Genomic DNA, 21,325 nt, shown 5'->3' with positions numbered 1-21,325 from the left:
CAGAACTCGCAATGAAACTCAACCGAACAGCTTTATGTTCTCTCAAACAGAGAGCAACACTAAATTCTGCAAGCTCATTTTGCTCGTGATGATCACTTTCTTTTTTTAGCACCTTGAACACCACCATCAGATACAAGGTACCATAGCTTTCATTAGAGAGTGGACTTCCCTCTGCAAGTGTGCCTTATTGCCCGCATCAATAAATATTGTTGAGTTGATACCGCTGCTTGCCTTATTCGCCCGAACCCTACATAGCTGCAATTACACGCACTATGGGTTGGGGAGTACGACGGCACGACTATGTGTGGCTAGATCCGGAGCTTAACCTTCAGCCCTAGCCTCACACAGAGCATACCCCCCCCACCACACACACACAAGCTATGGGAAAATATGTGCATAGAGTCAAACCTCATTAATACGTACCCGCTTAATGTGTAATTGCGGTTTAAATGTAGTCACAAAGATTCCCCCACCCAGCCCCCATTGAACCCCATGTATTGGCTGACCGCTTAAGCCGTAGTCGCTCATTGCCCACCAAATGGTTAGTGTGTACTATTTTTCTTTTTTGTTCTACATGCACAGGCACAAAATTGAGAAAATCTCATGTGTGCAGACGTTCGATTCTCGAGTTGCGACACACGGATGACAGTCGCCAGCGATAGTGAACTTGAAACATGGCCACCATGACGTATCTCCTGCTCATACAGCTGTTGCCAATTGCCATGCACAAAAGCATGGCCTTCGAGATTAGCTCCCGATAGCGCGGAGAAGCTGCCGGTAGGGCGTGCGAATACGCCGTCGCCGTCGAACCCAATTCAAATAGTAACCACGCAGAAGCACATTTTATTTCGAAGCACATTTCTGCTGTCACTGTGGACGTCGCATTGAGGTTCCGTATAAAGTCCAACCACAGCAACATCGTCGCCGCCTGCCGTACGCTGTGTGCCAGTGAAAGCTTGCGAGGGTCTGCTGACTCAATCTCGCGCGTGTGAGGGAGAAAGGCAGGGCAGAAACACGCTTGTGTCGCGCGAGGCACGGCGGGGGAGGCGAGAAAGGGAGGAGTTTACTTCGGCGGCAGCCGCCGTATCTTGAAAGCGATCTGCGTACAAAGTGCAACTAGTGCGGGTAGCTTCGTATGCGCTGTGCTTTCGACATCCAGTTCGCACTGAAGCGAGAGACGGCACGCTCGCTGCTGCTGCGGCGCCTCCTCACTCGGCGTTTTGACAGCTAATTTCCACGGTCATCGAGCGAGATGTGTTCATGTTTACCTGTGCACGAGCTACACCGTGCTTGTTAATTTAGTTAGTAAGCAGGGCCTCACGGACAAACTGGCTCGCAGCCTTATCGAGTTCTAAGATGCTATCATCGCGGACGGCAAGGCCACCACGGCGGCCAAGTGAAGATCACCTATTTTTCGCTGCCTACCCGCAAATAAAGCCTGTCTGAGTGCGTGTGTTTGAGAGCATCGTGGCGTAGTTCTTTTCTGGCCGGTAAGCAGCTGCTAAGCTGGCATTGGCGGTTAATTCATACATTGCTTAGTGCGTACCAAAACATTGTTCCCGGCCGACTATGTATTACAGTCAAACCTCATTATTACATAGTGGCTTAATGTGTAAGCCGTAGTCGCTTAAGCCGTAGTCGCTTAAGCCGTAGTCGCTCATTTGCCACCGAACGGTTAGTGCGTACTATTTTATTTCTAGTTCTACACGCGCAGGCACAAAATCCCCAAAATCTCATGTGCGGAGACATTCGATTCTCGAGTTGTGGCGCCCGGATGACAGCCGCCAGCGATAGGGACCTTAAAACATAGCCACCATGACGCATTTCCTGCTCATACAGCTGTTGTCGAATGCAGCGCAAAAGAGCATGGACTTCAAAATTGGCTTCCAGTAATGCGAAGAAGCTGCCGGTAGGAGGTGAGAATTCGCTGTCGCCGTCGAATCCAATCCAAGTACAATCCAATCCAACCACACAGAAGCACATTTTATTGCGATAGCAATTTTATGGATGCTCCAGGCGCATTTCTGCCGTGGTCATGGTCGTCGCTTTGAGGTTCCGTATAAAGTCTAAACACGGTAACATCGTCGCCGCGCGCCGTACGCTGTACGTGTGAGTGAAAGCTTGCAAGGGTCAGCCGACGTTTGCGGCTCAATCCAATCTCGCGCGCGCAAGGGAGAAAGGTGGGGCGTAAGCGTGGTTCTGTCGCGCGCGGGCGCCTATCTTGAAAGCAATCTGCGACATAGAGAAAGTGCGCGCCCGCGCGGGCCTCCTCTTCAAAGCGATCTGCGATATGAACAAAGTGCAACTAGTGCCGGTAGCTTCGTGTGCGCTGTGCTTTTGACATTTAGTTCGCGTTGATGGCACGAAGGTCAATTCGCCTCGCTGCTCTTGCTGCGCCTCCTCACTCCAGCATTGTGACATCAAGTTTCCGCCATGCTTGCTAACTTGGTAGGCAAATGTTAACAACTTTATACGGCCGATAAAACTATTATCCTGAGTTTGTATAGTTAATTTGCAATCGCAATTGATGCTTCGCCTATCGGGTCAAACAGCGACATTCTTTTATTTATTTTTTTTTCTTCATTCTGTCAGTGTGCTTGCAGTCGTGGTGTTGTCGTAGTGTTCTGTTCGAAGATGCCGCCGTCGCGGCAAGTGAAGATAACCAATTTTTGCTGCCTACCCGCAAATAAAGCCTGTCTAAGTGCATGTATTTGAGAGAATCGTGACGTAGTTCTTTTCCAGCTGGTAAGTAGCCGCTAAACTGGCATTGGTGGTTAATCCGTACATTGTTTTGTACGTAACTAAACATCCTTCCCGGCCGACTTTGTATTAACGAGGTTTGACTGTAACCAGGTTTGACTGACTAACAATTATCATGGCAGAGCCACAAAGCTACTGCTACACGAAAACAGGAGCCGTAAAACTTGATAACAGTGAACACTTCTGAAAAGTAATGAAGACGTCCCTAGGGCAGAGGAAAAAATGACAAAATGGTGGTTATCAGTGCTAACCACCATGAATGAAAGAGGACCATCGCTGTAAAAAATGTACAAATGTGCAGCAGCCCCAATCGGCCTAATGGACACCTACCCGGCATCCTGCTGTAGTAAGTGCGGAGGCATGGTGAGGGACTGCAGCGTCCCCGTCGAGATTGCAAGGCCCTGTGCCAGGAGCGGAAGCACTCGTGGCGTCAGGCCTGCACACCTGCCGAGCTCCAACTCCCGCACCGGGTGCATCACGACCAGGGCCGCCAGTTCATCGTCGCTCAATGGCCGGTTTGGTGGCACCCGCAGCCTCTCCAAGCGGGTGCGATCAGGTGCCATCATCAGTAGCTCAATAAGCGAACACCAGGCAGCAGTGCAACCTGCAATTAGGGCATTTTTTAATTTTTTTTTTCTCTTATGCATGTTTGTCATTATTCGAAGCTCAGAGGGCACATTATGAAAGTTCACAGTGTGAAAACAAGACAAAATAAAATTCACGCATGTCCTCATCCCTTTTTCCTTGTCCTAATTTCAATGCTGTGCAGTTGTACTTCGTAACAAGTCACACTGAACACTGAAAATACCTTCATTATTACAGGGGTGGGACTGCCCAAAGTCATTTCGGAGCAATATTTTGGAGCAAGTAAAATTGTGTTTTGGACCAGTTTGGAGCAGACAAAATTGCATTTTGGAGCAACTTGGAGCAGAATATATTTCATTTTGGAGCAGGTTAATCTGAATTTTGATGGAATAATGGAATATGGCAGCACACTTCGAAACTGCAATGGAACAGAGAATAAATCAACGCAAGGCGCGTTGTAGAAGCACGCTTTGTAGCTATAGCGTACTAGAATATGGAAGAGTGGGTCGAGCGGCGGTACGGCGTTTGTTTTTCTGTAAAGCCGAAAACATCGGTGGAACTACAATCGAACTAATTATTCCTGCGCCGACCCTCATGATGACAATGGAAAATGTTCTCAAATTATGCGGTCCAATCGACGCGCTAACATAATTTCTGGGTCACCCTGTGTCCCCCGCAGACCCAGAGAGCCGCAGTCAACCCTAAGTTGGTGTAACGTAAAACTATTCCGATCTGTCTTTATTGCGATACCAATTATATAGACACTCCAGGTGCATTTCTGCCGTCATGATCGCCGTGATGTTCCGTATAAAGTCCAGGGGCGATAACATGTTCGAGTGAAAGCGTGTGAGAGTGATTCGACGATGGCAGCTCAGTCTCGCCGTCTTCGGTCGCGCGCAAGGCCCCACGGGGGGAGGGGAGGGAGGGGGGCGTTCTCCGGTGGCTGCTGCGCATGGCGCGGCAGCGCGGGCCGTATTATGGAAGCGATCTGTGATGGGGACAGAGTGCGAGTGCTCATAGCTTTGCGCACGGTGTGCTTTCGCCGCTTAGCTCGAGTTGAAACGAGAGGCAGCACGAAAATTCGCTCGCTGTTGCTGCAGCCAGTTTCCGCGGTCATTGAATGAAACGTGTTCATGTTTGTTTGTGTTCGCGTGGCACCATGCTTGTTAATTTAGTTCGTAAACGAATGTTTACAAGTTGATACGGCCGATAAAACTACTATCCTTACTTCGTATAGCTGTCTACTAATCGTTGGTTCGCCTTTCGGGTGATACTGCAACTTTTTATTCGAAATCTGCAATTAGCCCTCCGCGATATGTCAAAAATGTCTCAGGCCTTGCCGATGTGGGCATAAAAACAGATTGGAATATTTTTACGGAATACTGGTCCTCGGGGCAGAGACGGCCGCCCGCTGAAACCGCGGCAGCGTGCGCCTCCCTAATATCTAGTTCACTCGCAGTGGCCTAAGCCTGTTTTTCGTTATTTTGCGCCTCAGCTAGGTAGCGCCACGCCGCTCGGCCCACTCAACTGTACTCTAGTAAAATCTATAGCCGCCCTGGCCGTTCCGATAGCAGCGACAACAGCCGAGAGTGGCTGCGCGTGCACCGGCCACTTGCCGGAAGCGCCAAAAAGTCCAGTGTTAAAAGCACAAAAATCACGAGAAACTGTGCGGGAAGCGCCGTCATGAGGTGTGCAGAATGTGAACAGCTGCACTATTTTTCAGAGAACAATTCGCTCGCTATTCGCGGCCACTGCCGGAGCACACATGCCGAAGCCGGTTCTGGCGCAGCGTGGCGCAATTTCGGTCAATTTTCTGTGCTTGGCGCAGATTGGCGCAGGAATCTGCGTTTGTATCAAAATGGCGCAATTGACGCAGGAGTCCCACCTCTGTTATAACCATATATTTATGATATCAGTGAAAAAAATTTGGCATTTAATTCGCTATACTCAATGATTACTTTTATCCATGTTCGTTATATCAAGGTTCAATTATAATTTAAATCGCGCTACTATCCCCCGTTCCAAATTCAGTCTAGGAGGGCGTCCAGCATAGTAAATTTTCAAAGTTGTGATGCCAGCAATTACCAATGTAGCTACTACGCTGCATACTACAGCCTACTCTGCCCTAGTGCAGCCTGTCCCAGAAATGAAAAGCAAGAAATATATACGTTTCAGTGGTTTTAATTTCAACACCACAAATCCCTAAACTGCCAAGCCTCTACGATCACGGTTACACCTTCCGCTGCAGTTTGAGCATGCAAGATTGCACATTTAGGACTGTATTCTGAGTCTACCACTTTCGGGTAAAAGTTTTATATTTAGTGAACTCCGAGTGGCCAAGGCAGTGAGAATGCCCAACGGTTCCAGGGAGGCAATATGCCAGACGCTGCGTCACATGAAAATGAAGTGTCCCTGAAAGCGATTAGTACAAGATACGACTCTCAATCTTTTTTTTACCAGATGCTTACCATCATCTGCTGCCAAACATGCATTCCCCCCTCCTCCTTCTGACTATTTTTGTATTTTTGACAGAAGCTGCTACAGAAAAGGAGGGTCATGCCATTTTTTTCTTTACCTACAAGCATACATGAAAAAGTGTCCTAAATACAAGACATTCTTTGTTGACAATGTACAATTTTATGAATGTGTGTAATTTTTTCATATAATTTGTACATTGTCAACAAAGAATGTCTTGTATTTAGGACACTTTTTCGTGTATGCTTGTAGGTATGCTTGTGTATGCATGTGCGTATGATACGCACAAGTAAGAAAAAAACGTTGAGAAAACTTTTTCTTGTGCACTGCACATCAATTAAAAATAATTGGCTTTCTTTTTTTTTTCTATCTGTCCTCAATTATCAAGAATATAATAAAATGTGACATATCTGCTATGTCTTCAAACAAAACCCAAATATTCCCACGAGCAACGCAATAAAGCTGCTGGCTTTTACAAATGTGCAGAGGAGCTGGTTAAACAAGTCTCCATACCAAATAAACCAAAATCTTTTTGAAATCGAAGAAAACAAAATCAGCTAAGAAACGGTATTCTGGAACAACGGGCCCAACTTACATTCCACATACATTCTGCCCGAGTAAAGGTATGACAGTAGGAACATTTCATAGGGCATCCTGCTGACACTTGATTCAACAATTTTAGAAACGGGTAAATACCGTAATCAGTAAAGCATTAGAATCGGATAAATACTGCAATCAGACATTGTGAGCTAGGGTTATTGCTTGAAAATTTTCGTAGGGCTGGGCGTTTTCGATGGGAGATGGCACGTGTTCAACGCACTGACTGTCCCCTAAGCACCGCCGAGCCAGACACTGTCACAATTGGGGTCACCATAGGGGTCACGCGCATGCGTGCTGACTGGTTAACTTTAGGATCGAAAAACGAAAAGTTTGGGCCCATAAATATGGATGGGTGAGACCGGAACCTTCAGCCGGGATCGAATTAACCAAAAAAATTGCATTACCGGAGTCGAATTGATGGAAGTCAACTAAATCTAGGAAAAACAGTGCATAACATGGGGCCATATCCTGAAACGTTCCCGTAGGCAAAATTTCTTTTTTCGCTTTCAGGCGTGCGCTGATTGGCTGTTTTAGCGAAATTGGATGAGCTGATTGGGTGGCTGAGCCCGACGTCATTCAATTTTGCTCAACCCGCCAATCAGCGCGCACCCTGAAAGCGAAAAAAGAAATTTCGCCTAGGGGAACGTTTCAGAATACGGCCCATGAAGGGGCAGGGCAGTCATGGGCATGGATGCTCAAGAAAAACATCGGCTCAACAATTTCTTTCACATCATATGCCTAATATTGCAAAATGTCTGCTGCAAGTCGGGTGATATCAGTGTTATCTGGCACAACTAGAGCAAACAATGACAAGTGTCTGGAATGTCTAGGGCAAATCAGATTTGTCTTTACGTTGGGATTTATAATATGCAGCCAGTACCAGAATTATTCGCTGTTATACAGTGTAGACCGCTTATAATGTAAGTCGCCGGCGACGCGAATATCCGCACTATAAGCGGTACCGCACTATAACCAAAGCAACAATTTTCAAGGCCCGCACATATGCAAAACATGTGCACCGAGCTGCCACGCGTATGCGACAGTTGAGGAATGCGGCTAGAACGTTTGCATTCAATTTACAGTCGAATCTCGTTAATTCGAACCAAATCACGCGGCGCCGCCTCCGAGTGGCATTGCTCCGGCACCACCATAGAGTAAAAGCTTAGAAGACACCCCTCAATGTCGCGCACCAACAAAACAAAAAAAGAAAAAAAAGCAGCGAAAATTTCACCCTCTCTCAAATGGCAAGGTCGCCGATTCTGCGTTGCGCCGGAACATGCGTGTACGTGCTGATGTCTCAGCCACGCTACCGTAGCCACGCGTAGAAAAGGGCAGTGAACCCTTCTTTCTCCTTTATGCTTCCTCTACTTTCTAGTCACGTGTTGACCTTGCCTGTGCAGGCGCCGGGCCGACTGGAGCGGCGGCGCCTGCACAGCGGCGGGCGCGCACAGCGACAGTCGAAAGTCAGGGAGCTACGAGGGAGGGCGAGGGAAGCCGCCGAAGCAGCGGAGTTGCCGAGGCAAAACCCACTTCCCTGCCGCCCTCCTCCCTCACATTCCACGGTCTCGGCGTGTGCCCTTCGCCGTGCTGTACCGGCGCCGCCTGCTCCCTGAAGTTTTGTTTACTGCCATTATTGTGAAGCGAGCGTTGGCCAGCGTTGGCAGTTTCGTGGCCCTCGCTCTCTATGTGTGCCGTGATATTTCACGACTCGCACTCAAGATTCTGGTTTCAGCCTCACTGGCTGTTCGTTCGCACCACGTGCCCTTCTCCTCCACTTCGTCTCTCTTCCCCGAGCACTCCTTGGGGTGCCCGTTTGAGGGGAGCGTTCGCCTTCTCCGCTGGCTTCCGTACTCCCAGGCAGCCGCACTGTAACCAGTATTTCGTTTCCCGCAACTGCACTATAAGCGATACGTGTAAACATGGAGTGCTATGGGAAAATTAATGGGAGTCTGAAAAGACCGCACTATATCCGGTCCTGCACTATAAGCGGTTACGTTATAAGTGGTCTATACTGAACATGAAGTGCTATGGGAAAATTAACGGGAGTCTGAAAAGACCGCACTATATCCGGTCCTGCACTATAAGCGGTTACGTTATAAGTGGTCTATACTGTACTGCAGTTCACTAGCAATGTTCCTTTGAAGAGTACTGTACCACTTGTCAACCACTGTGTAATACAGTATAGACCACTTATAACGTAACCGCTTATAGTGCAGGACCGGATATAGTGCAGTCTTTTCAGGCTCCCATTAATTTTCCCATAGCATTCCATGTATACGCATACCGCTTACAGTGTAGCCGCGTGAGACGAAATACCGGTTACAGTGCGGCTGCCTGGGAGTACGGAAGTCAACGGGGACGGCGAATGCTCCCCTCAAACGGGCGGCCCAAGGAGTGCTCGAGGAAGGAAGAGAGACGAAGTGGAGGAGAAGGGCACGTGGTGCGAACAAACAGCCAGTGAGGCTGAAACCAGAACCTCGAGTACGAGAAAATATCACAGCGCACATAGCGAGCGAGGGCCACTAAACTGCCAACGCCGGTAAACGCTCGCTTCACCATAACGGCAGTAAACGAAACTTCAGGGAGGGAACGGACGGCGCCAGGCACGGCATGGCGAAGGGCGCATGCGGAGATCGTGGAATGTGAGGGAGGAGGGCGGCAGGGAAGCGAATTTCGCCTCGGCAACTCCGCCGCTTCGGTGGCTTCCCTCCCCCTCCCTCGTAGCTCCCTCACTTTCGACTGTCCCCGCGCACACCCGCAGGCGCCGCGCCACTCCAGCCGGCTCGGCGCCAGCTCGCCGAAGTTTCGTTTTCTGCCATTATCGGGAAGTGGGCGTTTGCGAGCGTGGGCAGTTTCGTTGGCCGGCCTGGGACAGCACCGCTGCTTCCCTCTGCGCCGTAGCCGCAGCGTGCAAGGAAGCATAAAGGAGAAAGAAGGGTTCACTGCCGTTTTCTACACGTGGCTACGGTAGCGTGACTGAGACGTCGGCACTACACACATGTTCCGGCACAACACAGAATCGGCGACCTTGCCATTTGAGAGAGGGTGAAATTTCCGCTGCTTTTTTTCTTTTTTTGTTTTGTTCGTGTGCGAAATTGAGGGGTGTCTCCTAAGCTTTTACTCTATGGCGGTGCCGGAGCAATGCCAGTCGGAGGTGCCGCCGCGTGATTTGGTTCGAATTAACGATTCGACTGTAAGTTGAATGCAAACGTTCTAGCCGCATTCTTCAACTGTCGCATACGCGTGGCAGCTCGGTGCACATGTTTTGCATATGTGCGGGCCTTGAAAATTGGTGCTTTGGTTATAGTGCGTTACTGCTTATAGTGCGGATATTCGCGACTCCGGCGACTTACGTTATAAGCGGTCTACACTGTATTATGTAAGGGTACGTCTAAGGCTGTGCGTGTTTCGCAGATGTACTTAGAAGACGGCAGCATTTGAGTTCTATTTAGTGCGTGGAAGTACTTAGAAATAAGCGCGAATCTTCTTGTAGTCTTGAACTCGTAATTTGCGCAAGTTTTTTATTTTTGTTTCCTTAATGCGTGAGTCACACGCAAGAGTTTTGACCGCAAAGTGAGAGCGAGTCTACTAGTACATCCCATAGGCGCCGACTAGGGGGGGGGGGGGCTCCCGGGCCCGAGCCCCCTCCAAAGTTTTCCGGGAAGGGGGGGGGGGCCCTCCCCCGAGGGTACTGAAGCTTGCCCCTCACCCCACCCCCTTTCTCGCCAAAGTGTCACTACCAGAATTCTGTTACCCACATCATTTGAGGTTTCTTTAGAGTTGCCTCTACCCTTTCACTTAAAATTTTATAGTGGCTGAAAGCTTACTGCATCAGTGTTGGCGCAGACGTGCACGGCTTTTAATTCATGCTTTCGCTTTATTTTTGCAAATCCCAACAACAGGAGGACAAGCACATTAGAAGCACCAGCGGCGCCTACCTCATCCATAATTTTCGTTACTTCAAGATTTTTTTTTTAATTTCGACTGTGAACACTATACAGTAAAAGCTCGATGATACGAATCTCACGGGGTCACGAAAAATATTCGTATTAGCCGAAATTCGTATCATCGAAACACAATTAAAACTACTGTCGAATCTCGATAATTCGAACTCGAAGGGGCCCGAAAATTTGTTCGAATTAAAAGGACGTATTTTTGACGTATTCGTGCACCATAGCACGATGCACGAACGGTGCGAGTCGTGAAATATCGCGGCGCGCAAGCGCATAGCAAGCGCGGGCCACGAAACTGCCCACGCCGGCTAACGGTCACTTCCCGATAACGACAGAAAACAAAGCTTCAGGGAGCGAGCGGGCGGCGCCGGCACACGGGTGCGCGCGGAGACCGTCGAAGGTGAGAGAGGAGGGCGGCAGGAAAGCGGATTCGGCCGCGTCAACTCCGCCGCTTCGGTGGCTCCCCTCGCCCTCCCTCTCAACTCCCTCGTAGCTCTCTCACCTTCGACTCCGTGCGCGCCCGCCGCCGTGCTGGCGCCAGCTTATTTTAGCCGCCCCCTGAAGTTTCGTTTTCTGCCGTTATCGGGAAGCGAGTGTTTGCGGGCGTGGCAGTTTCTTTGGCCCGACTCTGCCTCTGCCGCTGCTTCCCTCTGCGCTGCTGCCGCAGCGTGCAAGGTCAACATGTGACTAGATAATAGAGGAGAAGGGTTCACTGCCATTTTATCCGCGTGGCTGAGACGTCGGCACTAGTGTGTGCTAGAATACGGTTGTCTAGAACACTCTAGTCGGCACGTACACGCTTGTTCCGGCGCGATGCAGAAACGGCGACCTTGCAATTTGAGAGAGGGGGAAATTTCCACGGCAGGTTCTTTTTTTTTTTTCCCCCGTTCCTTCGCGCGCGGCATTGAGGGGTCTCTCCTGAGCTTTTGCTCTATGGCGGTGTCGGAGCAATGCCGGGCGGAGGCGCCGCCGCGTGATTTGGCGCGCTGCTAAGAGCATTGTCGGTGCGCGGTATGTTCGAAATAAGCGCATTCGAATTCGCTTGCTTCGCGTTGACGTTGAACGAAAGCACGTTTTTCATGATAGTCTCGCTGTGCAACAATTGTGCTCAGTGTTGACGTTGCGAGGCCTAGCTCTTTAGCCAACCCCGTCCGCTTCCTCTTGGGATCCTCATCGACCTTTCTAAGAATGTCTAATTTCTCTTTAAAGGAGCATGCTTTCCGCTTGCGAGACATAGCTCGCTGCGACTAGGCAAATGGCGCAAACACAAAGAACGCGGCCCGAAGCACAGCAGCCACTCCATCTGACGGCTCGCAGAAAAGGAGGAGAAGTACAAAAGCACCAAAAGCGCCACCGCTTCAAACTCTTCGCGCCCAGTCGCGGAGTCCGCACGGTCCAGCAGCGCCTCCGCACCAAAAGAGAAGGAGAGAAAGCGCGTGACTGCGCGCTGTTCTCTTTCGCGGCCGTCGGTGGGGCGGCGTTTATTCGTATCATCCGACGCAGGCTGAAAATCGATTCGTAACAACCGTTCTCTAGCACGTTGCTAAGTAATGGGGCTCGGCCGGGACCACAGAAAAATTCGTATCATCCGGAAATTCGTATTAGCCGTGATTGTATCATCGAGCTTTTACTGTACACACACAATATGCAGGGTGTTTCAGCGAACACTTTCAAAAATCCTTAAAGTTGCCTGTGGCAGATAGCCCGATTCTAGTTAATGAGCTGGTCTACTCGAAGAGGTGGACATTACTTGCACAAGAAATTGAAATGCATAATCGAATAATTAACAGAAATTCACTAATTAAGTTTTTAACTACTTACCTGATGGCCCATATTGCAATTTACAAATTGTAGCCGCGGAGTTCGCAAGGCGGATCCACTTGGAACGAATTCTCAGGATGACACCAGTTTCGAGATATCGATTCCCGAACTTTGTGGAGAAATGCATTGGCGTTCCAGTTAACTTCTTAACAAAACGTCGCTTTATGCATTGAAGCACGAAATTAACTGGAATGCTAATGCATTTCTCCACAAAATTCGGGAATTGATATCTCGAAACTGGTGTCATCCCGAGAATTCGTTCCAAATGGATCTGCCTTGTGAACTCCACGGCTACAACTTGTAAATTGCAATATGGGCCACCAGGTAATTAGTTAAAAACTTAATTAGTGAATTTTCCTTAATTAGTCAATTACACATTTCAATTTTTGTGTAAGTAATGTCCGCCTCTTCGAGTAGACCAGCTCATTAACTAGAATCGGGCTATCTGCCACAGGCAACCTTAAATAAATTTTGAAAGTGTTCGTTGAAACACCCTGCATATTTAAATACACAGGAATAAGCTTGTTATATTTCTTAAAGAGAAGGATGTAGCCAACTAACAATTATTCCTAATAGTAGGGATAGGTTATGCCTGGAGAATGAATACGTTGCTCTATGTTCACCTCTCGTCAAATTTCTTTGCACGCTTTTTTGAGCCTGAAAAAAAACAAAAAAAAAACCTGCAGTCTTCAGTGGCCCCTGCGGCAGAGTCTTATCAGCGGCATGTGAAATGCACGTGAATGTTGTGTATCTCAGTATTGCTACTCTTTCCAGTAGGCAATGCTAACGACTCACGAAAAAAAAAAACGAAAAAAAAACCTGTTATATTTTACAGCATTTATTAGGGATGGAAACATCCCCACATGCATGCAGCGGTCCCCATAAATAAATATATTTTACTCAGTAACCGAAATGAGGCTAAGCCGGATTCACTCAAAATTAGAATCCATAGCTGCCATGCACAGCAGCACTTATGCTCGTACTCAGCACGTGATCTTTTTTGGGTGATGGCAACTGGTCAATAAACCCACATATGCTACCTGAAGGCATCAATTTTGCCAGATTTGAGCCCTCGTTACGTAATGAATGTGAAGAAAGGGAACCGAGGAGCCCGATTAATATTAATCATATCATGAGAAGCTAACAAACTATGACATGAAGGACAACATAGGGGAAATTACTTGTACTTAATAATTGAATGAAAGAAATGATAAATTAATGGAAATTAAAATGGATGAAAAAAGTTGATATATATATATATATATATATATATATATATATATCAAATTTTTTCACATTTTTCAACTTTTCAACTTTTTGCACAACAAAAACGTTGATATATATATATATATATATATGGGATCGGTTCGGAAAGCTGGTCGGGTCCCAGCTCCCCCCCCCCCCCCGGGAAAATGAAAACTGTCCGCCTATGGTACATCCGTGAAGTCAACAAAGCTCTCAGTGGCACTATTACGTGCGTTAATAACGGATGTACAGTACAAACATATAACATTTAAATTATCAGTTGTTTAGGGCCATTCTGCAGTTAAGTTGGAGGATGTTAGTGTTGTATGCATAGACGTGTAGTGTTCTGTTCAATAATTTTTTTTTTCTTAATGCGCGAGTCGCACGCAAGAGTTCGTGTGATCTCTTGTCAATGAGATCACATGACAGATGGAGTGACCTACAACGAGGTGACCTACTCGTTTCCAGTCCAAGCCTCAGTTAGTCGTAGTCCAACAACACAGTCCGAAGTAGTCATAGACCCTTTTCATAATTGTAAAGCTAGCTTTCCTGCGAGGCTGCTTGCCTAACTAATGGCAGCATAGACATTTTTTGCAAACAGCATGTACAAGCACAGTTTGCTTATATTACGAGATGGAAATGTCGACATTGCTCTTGTGATGAAACCATGTGCAAGAGACGGGCCCCAGCATGTGCAGCTAGCATTTCAGTCTTCATTTTAACAATGACCAGTGCTGCCATTAGTCAAGCAAATGTGTAGTGCAGAGAAGCACACTTGGGAACTCGGAAAATGGGCTATTGACGTGAGCAGCAACAAACTGACCACAGACCTGGGTAATGATCATCTCCAGCCAGCTTCAAGAGTCGTTCGCACAATGGAGCCGGAAGCCTGAGCTCTGGCCCAACGGCCACCAGCTGAGACAGCTGCAGGAGGCACTGCCGACCGGCCAGGTCGGCCAGCCGGTCAGGCGTGTACGGCTCCCAGACGGTCGGGAAGCCCGCAAACCGAGGCTCCATGCTCGCACTCAGCAAATGGCGCTGTCAAGGTGCGGTTCAGCCTCAGTGGCACAGGACATCCACCATGAACACCATGCGGACGACCTGCAAAATTAAGCTTCGTTCAATGCGGAATTCAGACACTTTTTTTTCATCAAGAAAAAAAAAACACCTTGCAAGTTCTTGTGTTATATTTGAGCAACTTGATCGCATTAGCATTGCATTAGCGCCTCCTTATCATTAGATGACAGTACCACAATTATTGCATGAAACTCCTTCCTACGACTTCCTCTTCCCCCTTCTCTTATCTTCCATTCTTTCTTCCAATATGCTTACCTCCATCGCTTCGTTCTTGTTGTCTGTCTACTCCCTTCTACTATGTATTTTGCTTATGGTTGACCTTGGAATGGACACGCTGTCTTCATGTATTCTATTGTACCATGCCATGCATGCACCACCACTAATAAAACAGCATAATGGCTGCAGTCAATACAATCAAAGGCACAATCAAACACCCAAGGTTGAGCAACACTGAGGAGGACACATTGTATGCTGGTATCAAAATCAGCCTTCCCACACCTTGACATTGCCCCCAGGATTGTCAAAATGTGCTGACCCCTTGAATTTCTAAGAGCCATCAAGTGATCAGTACAATGCCAACGCATTAAAGAAAGATTTGACATTCTCAACCTAAATCTCAACATGATTACAGGGCACATGGCTGTTTCAAGTGGCACATCTGCCATATGACGTGCGTCACTGCACATTCCACGTTGGCTAGTACAATTGGGCATCATTAAAGGGCACCTACTAAGTAAAATTACATACACAATGGTTCTGCAGCTTCATCACACCAAAATTAATAAGGCTGACCAACCAGACCACTAGGGTTGAAGCTACACTGAGCCTTTAAATGGGGTCCTAAACACCTTTCTATGAAACCTGAGCAACATGCTGAAATGAGTGCTACACCTTTCAAAGAATATACTTCAGAAGAAATTTAAGAGAAAGACCCTAATATAAGCAAACATACAGAGAGTGCAATGTTTACTTTTCCCATTTTCCCATAAGTCATCGGTTCCTCTCAGCTAGTGCAGTGCCAACAGTAATTATGTGCCACCTTTATGACATTTTACGAGACTTTGAAAATCAGAAACATTTTCATATCACATTCAAAAAGTGTGTCAGTGCCTCTTTAAGCCGGTACTATCTCGACACCAACAGTACTTGCTGACACTGATTGACATGTTGAGTATGGTGGCCTACAGAAGCTTAGATATCTACATTCTGCGAGACCAGTTCAGTGCTAGCTACTACAGTGCTGCCATGCAATGTTATGTCTGGTGCAGCCAACACACACTTTGGCCTTGCAACTTTTCTAAGGCACCATATGCATTAAAGCGGGTTTATACATTAGGAGGTGGTTTGCTTACATTCTTAACATGAGAGAGAGATGCCTTTATTATAATGAAAAAATGCCAAAACACACTAGCCGGACATGCAACATTAGGCGCCAAGCTACTCTCTCATCCACATGTTCTTGATAAGAATCATAGCCATGCCACCTTGGGCAAGCTTTCAGAAACCAAAGCACTGACACACCCTCTTCTCCAAAATATGCTCGCCTTCTTGACCACACACGTTTGTCTCTCACTTACGCCACCACAGTAGCGCCCCTTTAATGCAAATGCAATAGCGGTGCATGGAAGATATCGCCAGGCCTCTTATGCTGAATTGGTGTTGCGATACGCACCACGCATCAGGAATGAACTTTCCCCCCAAATATCCAGCACTGCATCGCACGGTAAATCCTTTACTCGCTGCTCATGTACAGCCTGATTCAACTTGCCCAAGACAGCCCACATTGCATTTTTCCCTGTTGAAAATCAACAGTCAATTACCCAACACACGCGTATAAGAAATATGTTATGCTATTACCACTTAAGCTACATTGTTATAAATTTGGGATGGACACAAAATTTTAATGCCCTGGCCAAAGTGATCTGTGTTAAGAGGAAGCTTTAGTTCAGGGGCTCATATCAAAGCAGAAATCAGTTTTCTCGGCACCACAGCACGAAATTTGATGAGGTTTATTGCATTTAAAAGAAAAAGTTAATTCGTGACTGTTGCAAGCGGACTTTTTAGCTAGGCTGCCGATCGATTAATCAAAACTGTAGAAGAGAGCAAATTTTCAGAAAACGAAACTGTCAAGTTAATAACTCTAAAGCCCAAACCGCATGAGAGCGATTTTGTGCGCGACGGCTTAGAGCGACGAAACGGGCCATTGCACGAACAGATCACTCGGTCTTTTCGCTCAATCACTCGGTTCTAGAAATCTAGAATTCGTCGCTCGTCGCCCGGAAGTGCTATGAGCGAATAGCCAATAGCGCGAAGCCAGAACTGGATATACATCAGTCAAGCACTACCGATTGTCGCACGGAACGAGCAAACGACTAGATTTTGATACGTGCAAGGATAATAACGCAGTGCAAGACCTTTAGAAATATTTATGCTGCTCTTTACACTAAAACACATCAACTTCAATTAATAAAGCAAGCGTCACGCCAGTTTCGGCGAGTATTTGCTGCCCTCATACCGGCAACACCGGGGAGACGTCGCGCAAAGTCGTCGGTCGCTTGCGGTACGACCTGTAGGTGACAAGCGACTGCAACAGCCATCTCCATCGCGTCGCTTGTTGCTGTCGCGCGCAAGATCATATGCATGAGGTTTATACTTAACTCAGCAATGAAAAATGATATCACAATTCTGTAAATTGCATCTAATAGTACATCTAAAGCAGACAAAATTGATGTATTATATATGGCTCTTAAGTAAACCACTAATATGCGAGTAGCACTTCTACAAACATTGTAACCGATTCACGGAACATATAAATTAATACATTATATTTTCCTGCTCTGGATATTCTAATGGATGCAGTTTACAGAACTGTGATATCTGTTCTTGGTGTAGACTTACAGATTTGTAAACTTCGTTTTAGTTTACTCAAACTTAGGAACTTTTGGAAACTTTTGTAGAAAAAAAATTCAGGCCCTAAATCAAAATTAACTTCCTCTCTCAAATGCAACAAGTTTCATTAAAATCAGTCAAGGGGCTATCTCAGAAAATCCTTTCTGCATTTTACATGTATTTGAAAACCAGCATCGGAGTTGGGCTTGAGCTAAAGCTTCCTCTTAACATTCAAAGATATTTAAAAATGCTCTCTCAGAGCCATGTCTGGACAACATGAACAGGCAAGCCAACTACTGATGGGTCAGGCATGATGCCACATAATCTTCCTGTAATGAAGCGGCAACAACACACCACTGACCACCCAAATTTCAAGTTTGTATATGTAAGAAAGCATGCCAAACTGCCACTATCGTAGCATGAGCCCAATCACTAGTACAGGATGGTAGCTTCAACATTGGAAACCAAGCTTGCAGCACCTTTCTTGAAAAGTGTGAAATGTGTTATCATACTGTATGTCCTCACAAACCTTCCAACAAAAAGTTTTTCAGTGGACCTTGCATGACCACAGTTATCAAACAAGTAAATAGTGCCCCCGTCTACACCCTCACAGCTCTCTCCTCCTTATTGTTCCTACTGTGTAAGGAGCTAACGCCTTCCATGCTCCACTCACCAGCTTTATCAGCGTGGCTTCCAAGACTGAGAGACACACCCGCCATCACACCACCCTATCTCGAAGGCCATGGTATGCCACTGCCTTATCATTGATGAGATTTCTCTTCCTTTTGCTTCTGCCAGAAGCACTGCTCAGTCTTGACAGCTAAGAAAATTCGGCCAATGGCCATCATGGTTTACAAAGTTTGTAAGAAAAGTGGCAGGGAGTGCATGAAGTTGAAGGAAAGAGTAAGCCATATTTTGAATGAAACTGTAGGTGCCCCACAATGTGTACAGGAATAAAATTTGGCTCAGGTGCCTATGACAGCATTGAATAGAAACTAGGAAGGTATATATACCATGTCCAAAAAATGTGTTGGAAAGCCCTTTTATCTGTACAAGTTTAAAACTTTTTCCTTGTGGGTTTTATATCACCTGTGGCAAGCAAACAGGCTCATCTCCTCACGTTGCCCACACTTTCTACATTAATTCATGACTGTGCAGCACTTGAGTGACTTGCAATGCATGCAAACCAAATGAACAAGAGTGGTAGCACACAAGCTTCACTGCCTATTATGACCAGTTTGTCTAGGCAGCGAATGCATCTTTGCTCTTAGTGGTAGGACCATTAATACAGCTGTAATTCGAATTATAATAAATTGACGAAGCCTAATTGAAAAAATTTTACTCCAGCTACAAGAGATGTAGCAGACGGCTCTGGATCAGTTTTGACAAAAGGTTCTGTGACATGCCCTTGAATCGAACTACGCAGGCAGTTTTGCAATTCCTTTTCCATCAAAATCCGACCACTACAGATGGGCATCAAACTCTTGACATCAAACAGTTAGTTGCAAAGCATCACACCTGCTGCACTACCGTGGAATAGTTTCTATTGCCACAGTACGTCTCCACGACAATTGCCGCTGCCTCTTAGAAAGTACATCCCATGTGAAAGCTACTCAGCTCAAATAAAATATTTTACATTTCATCATTAAGCACTCACAAATATTTTCTAAACAAGTATTCAGCCTGAAACTTATCTCCTGTTGGACAGTCAAAACTGTTTTAACAACTGATGGAAGGTTTCCAAATCTGCACCTAGGCCCATGAGGGTTGCCACGGCAGAGGGCTTTCAATTGATTCTGACACCTGGAGGTTCTTTAAAGTACACTTAAACCTTAGCACACAGGCGTTTTCACATTCCGTCCCCACTGAAATGTGAGTGTGACAGTCGGGAATCGTGGCAACAGTTTTGTGAGCAACAGTTTTCTGACAGCACACAAAATATACACCCTCAGCGTTACTGCAAAAGGAAACTTAATTCACATTTTGAGCAGCCAAAAGCTACAATGTGGTGATAACAGCGGTGGCTAGTCTGTTCTTCCGCTACAAGTTTCAACAGAACTCATGCCATACAACAAACAAGTACCTTCCCTTTCCCCAGATCTAGTTATGTTTAGTGTTTACTCCAAACAGCAAGAATTAAGTGAAATGCCTTATAGAGTGCTGCACTGACAATCTTGAAGGCATTGTCCTCACTTTGCCCACACTTTCTACAATAATTCATGAGTGTGCAGCACTTGAGTGACTTGCGATGCATGCATTGTGTGCACCCCTATTAGTAAAAAAGCACAGTTGTCAAGCATGATATGGACATGCCAATGGATGGAGTATTATAATGCTTAATTCTTACACCGTGAAGCTGTTCAAAGTGTGTCAAAGTTTCTCACTCACACGGGTTGCACAGAAGTCTACTAGCTCTAAAAATGTGGCTATATAACAGGGCCAAATATCGAAGCAGTTTTTGCAATAGGCATAATCGAGAACTCTGGTTCAACAGCCACGCCTTGTGTGGGCTGTCACTGGAACAACTTAAAAGGGTCCTGAACCACGCCTCGGGCTTGGTGAAAAAACACAGTCCGCCAATAGCATACACTGCTGTGAACATCTCAGCCAAGTTTTGCAGTCGTGCGCAGCGCGTGGAACTCGTAAGCAGAGCGCGAAGTTGCCTTTCTCTCAAACGCTCTCTTCTCAACAGAAGCCATGTTCCTCACTCTTTTGTGGACGCTTTATTTCGTCGTAAAGCGTCCAGAAAACACGGCTGCTAATGGCCAATAGCTGACATCAATCAAAAAGGGTGTTCGGATCTGTTTGGATCAGTGCACTTCTTCCTACTGTTACTGTGTGTATTTATTGACAAAGTTTCTATTCTTCTCTTAATCTCTCTCTCCCCTTTTCCCTTCCCCCAGTGTAGGGTAGCCAACCGGGCTCAGTCCTGGTTAACCTCCCTGCCTTTCATTAAATCATTTTCTCTCTCTCTCTCTCTCTCTCTATTGACAAAGTTTAATAAACAGGCTGAAGTACACGAAAATCTGCTTTCAAATTATGACAACAATTATGTACTTCTGGAAGAAGCCGGCTATAGTCTGCTCCTGCTCGACCGCGCCCACATTAAAATTTAACTTTGGCCACCCTACTTATCGGTGTCATAACGGTCGGGTCCGGCTAATTTCAACGAGCTTTGAACGCTCAACTAGCCTCGAACCACACGAATCTTAAGATCAGACCACATGTATGTTTGACAGCGCAAGCTCACTTCTGACCACTACTAGTTAGACGCCTTGGCACAGTTATTGCTAGCAATTCAAAATGCAAAGTTGCATGTGACCAATATCCGTCGATCAAGCTGGTGAAGGACAAAGCCGGTCCGCACCACATTAGCAGGGTCAGACTGGAGCACTTAGCGCTCAAACCCTGTCGTGCACAACGCATACGCAGTACAGTTGCATGTAGCTGCGGTCTGCTACATAACGTGGATACCGCGGCCACCGCAGGGTGCCGCGATGAGTCCACTGGCTAAGCGAACTGCAGCTCGCTGAGGACAACTGCGTTTCACTTACGTTTGGCACGTCATAGGCACCAAAATCGGAAGTAGTGGCGTCTACGTTAACATCCAAAATCAGACTTGAACTGCGCGCCACGGTGAACTTTTGAAAGCGGAGCGTTGTGGCCACGCCACCACTCCACTGTAGTCTTCACAGTGCAAGGCATTGAAGAAGGAACGGGAGCACTGCAGAGGCTGTGTTTGATTGCCAATAACTCCGCTTCTGCTTAACGCATTGAAATACTTTTTGCGGCAAAGTACTTCTGAAATAGCCTATTTTCACTTCAAATGCCTTTCTCCACTTCAATAAAAAGTGGTTCAGGGCCCCTTTAAAGGAAGATATGGGTTGAAAATATAACTTTTCTTGTAATTTTTTTTTATT

The 21,325-nt window shown here is 46.6% G+C and overlaps 1 protein-coding gene across 5 annotated transcripts in view; it reads right to left on the bottom strand.

The window, feature by feature from the left end:
- The window catches only part of LOC119437396 (protein zer-1 homolog), a 166,690-nt gene that overhangs the window by 134,079 nt on the left and 11,286 nt on the right, over positions 1 to 21,325 (bottom strand). For all 5 annotated transcript variants that reach the window (XR_007465025.1, XR_007465026.1, XM_049660495.1 and 2 more), the window contains 2 exons: positions 14,270 to 14,540; positions 3,091 to 3,364 (listed from right to left, as the gene is read on the bottom strand). Coding sequence is in view for 3 of the 5 variants with exons in the window: in XM_049660495.1 (XP_049516452.1) it covers positions 3,091 to 3,364; positions 14,270 to 14,456 (461 nt within the window). In the remaining 2 variants the exon portion in view is untranslated. The remainder of the gene's footprint in view (positions 1 to 3,090; positions 3,365 to 14,269; positions 14,541 to 21,325) is intronic.

This window comes from Dermacentor silvarum, chromosome 1 (genome assembly GCF_013339745.2).
Source record: "Dermacentor silvarum isolate Dsil-2018 chromosome 1, BIME_Dsil_1.4, whole genome shotgun sequence".
In the NCBI taxonomy this organism is placed as follows: Eukaryota; Metazoa; Arthropoda; class Arachnida; order Ixodida; family Ixodidae; genus Dermacentor; species Dermacentor silvarum.
The sequence above is the reverse complement of the archived record's forward strand: the minus strand, read 5'-3'. Positions and strand labels throughout refer to the sequence as shown.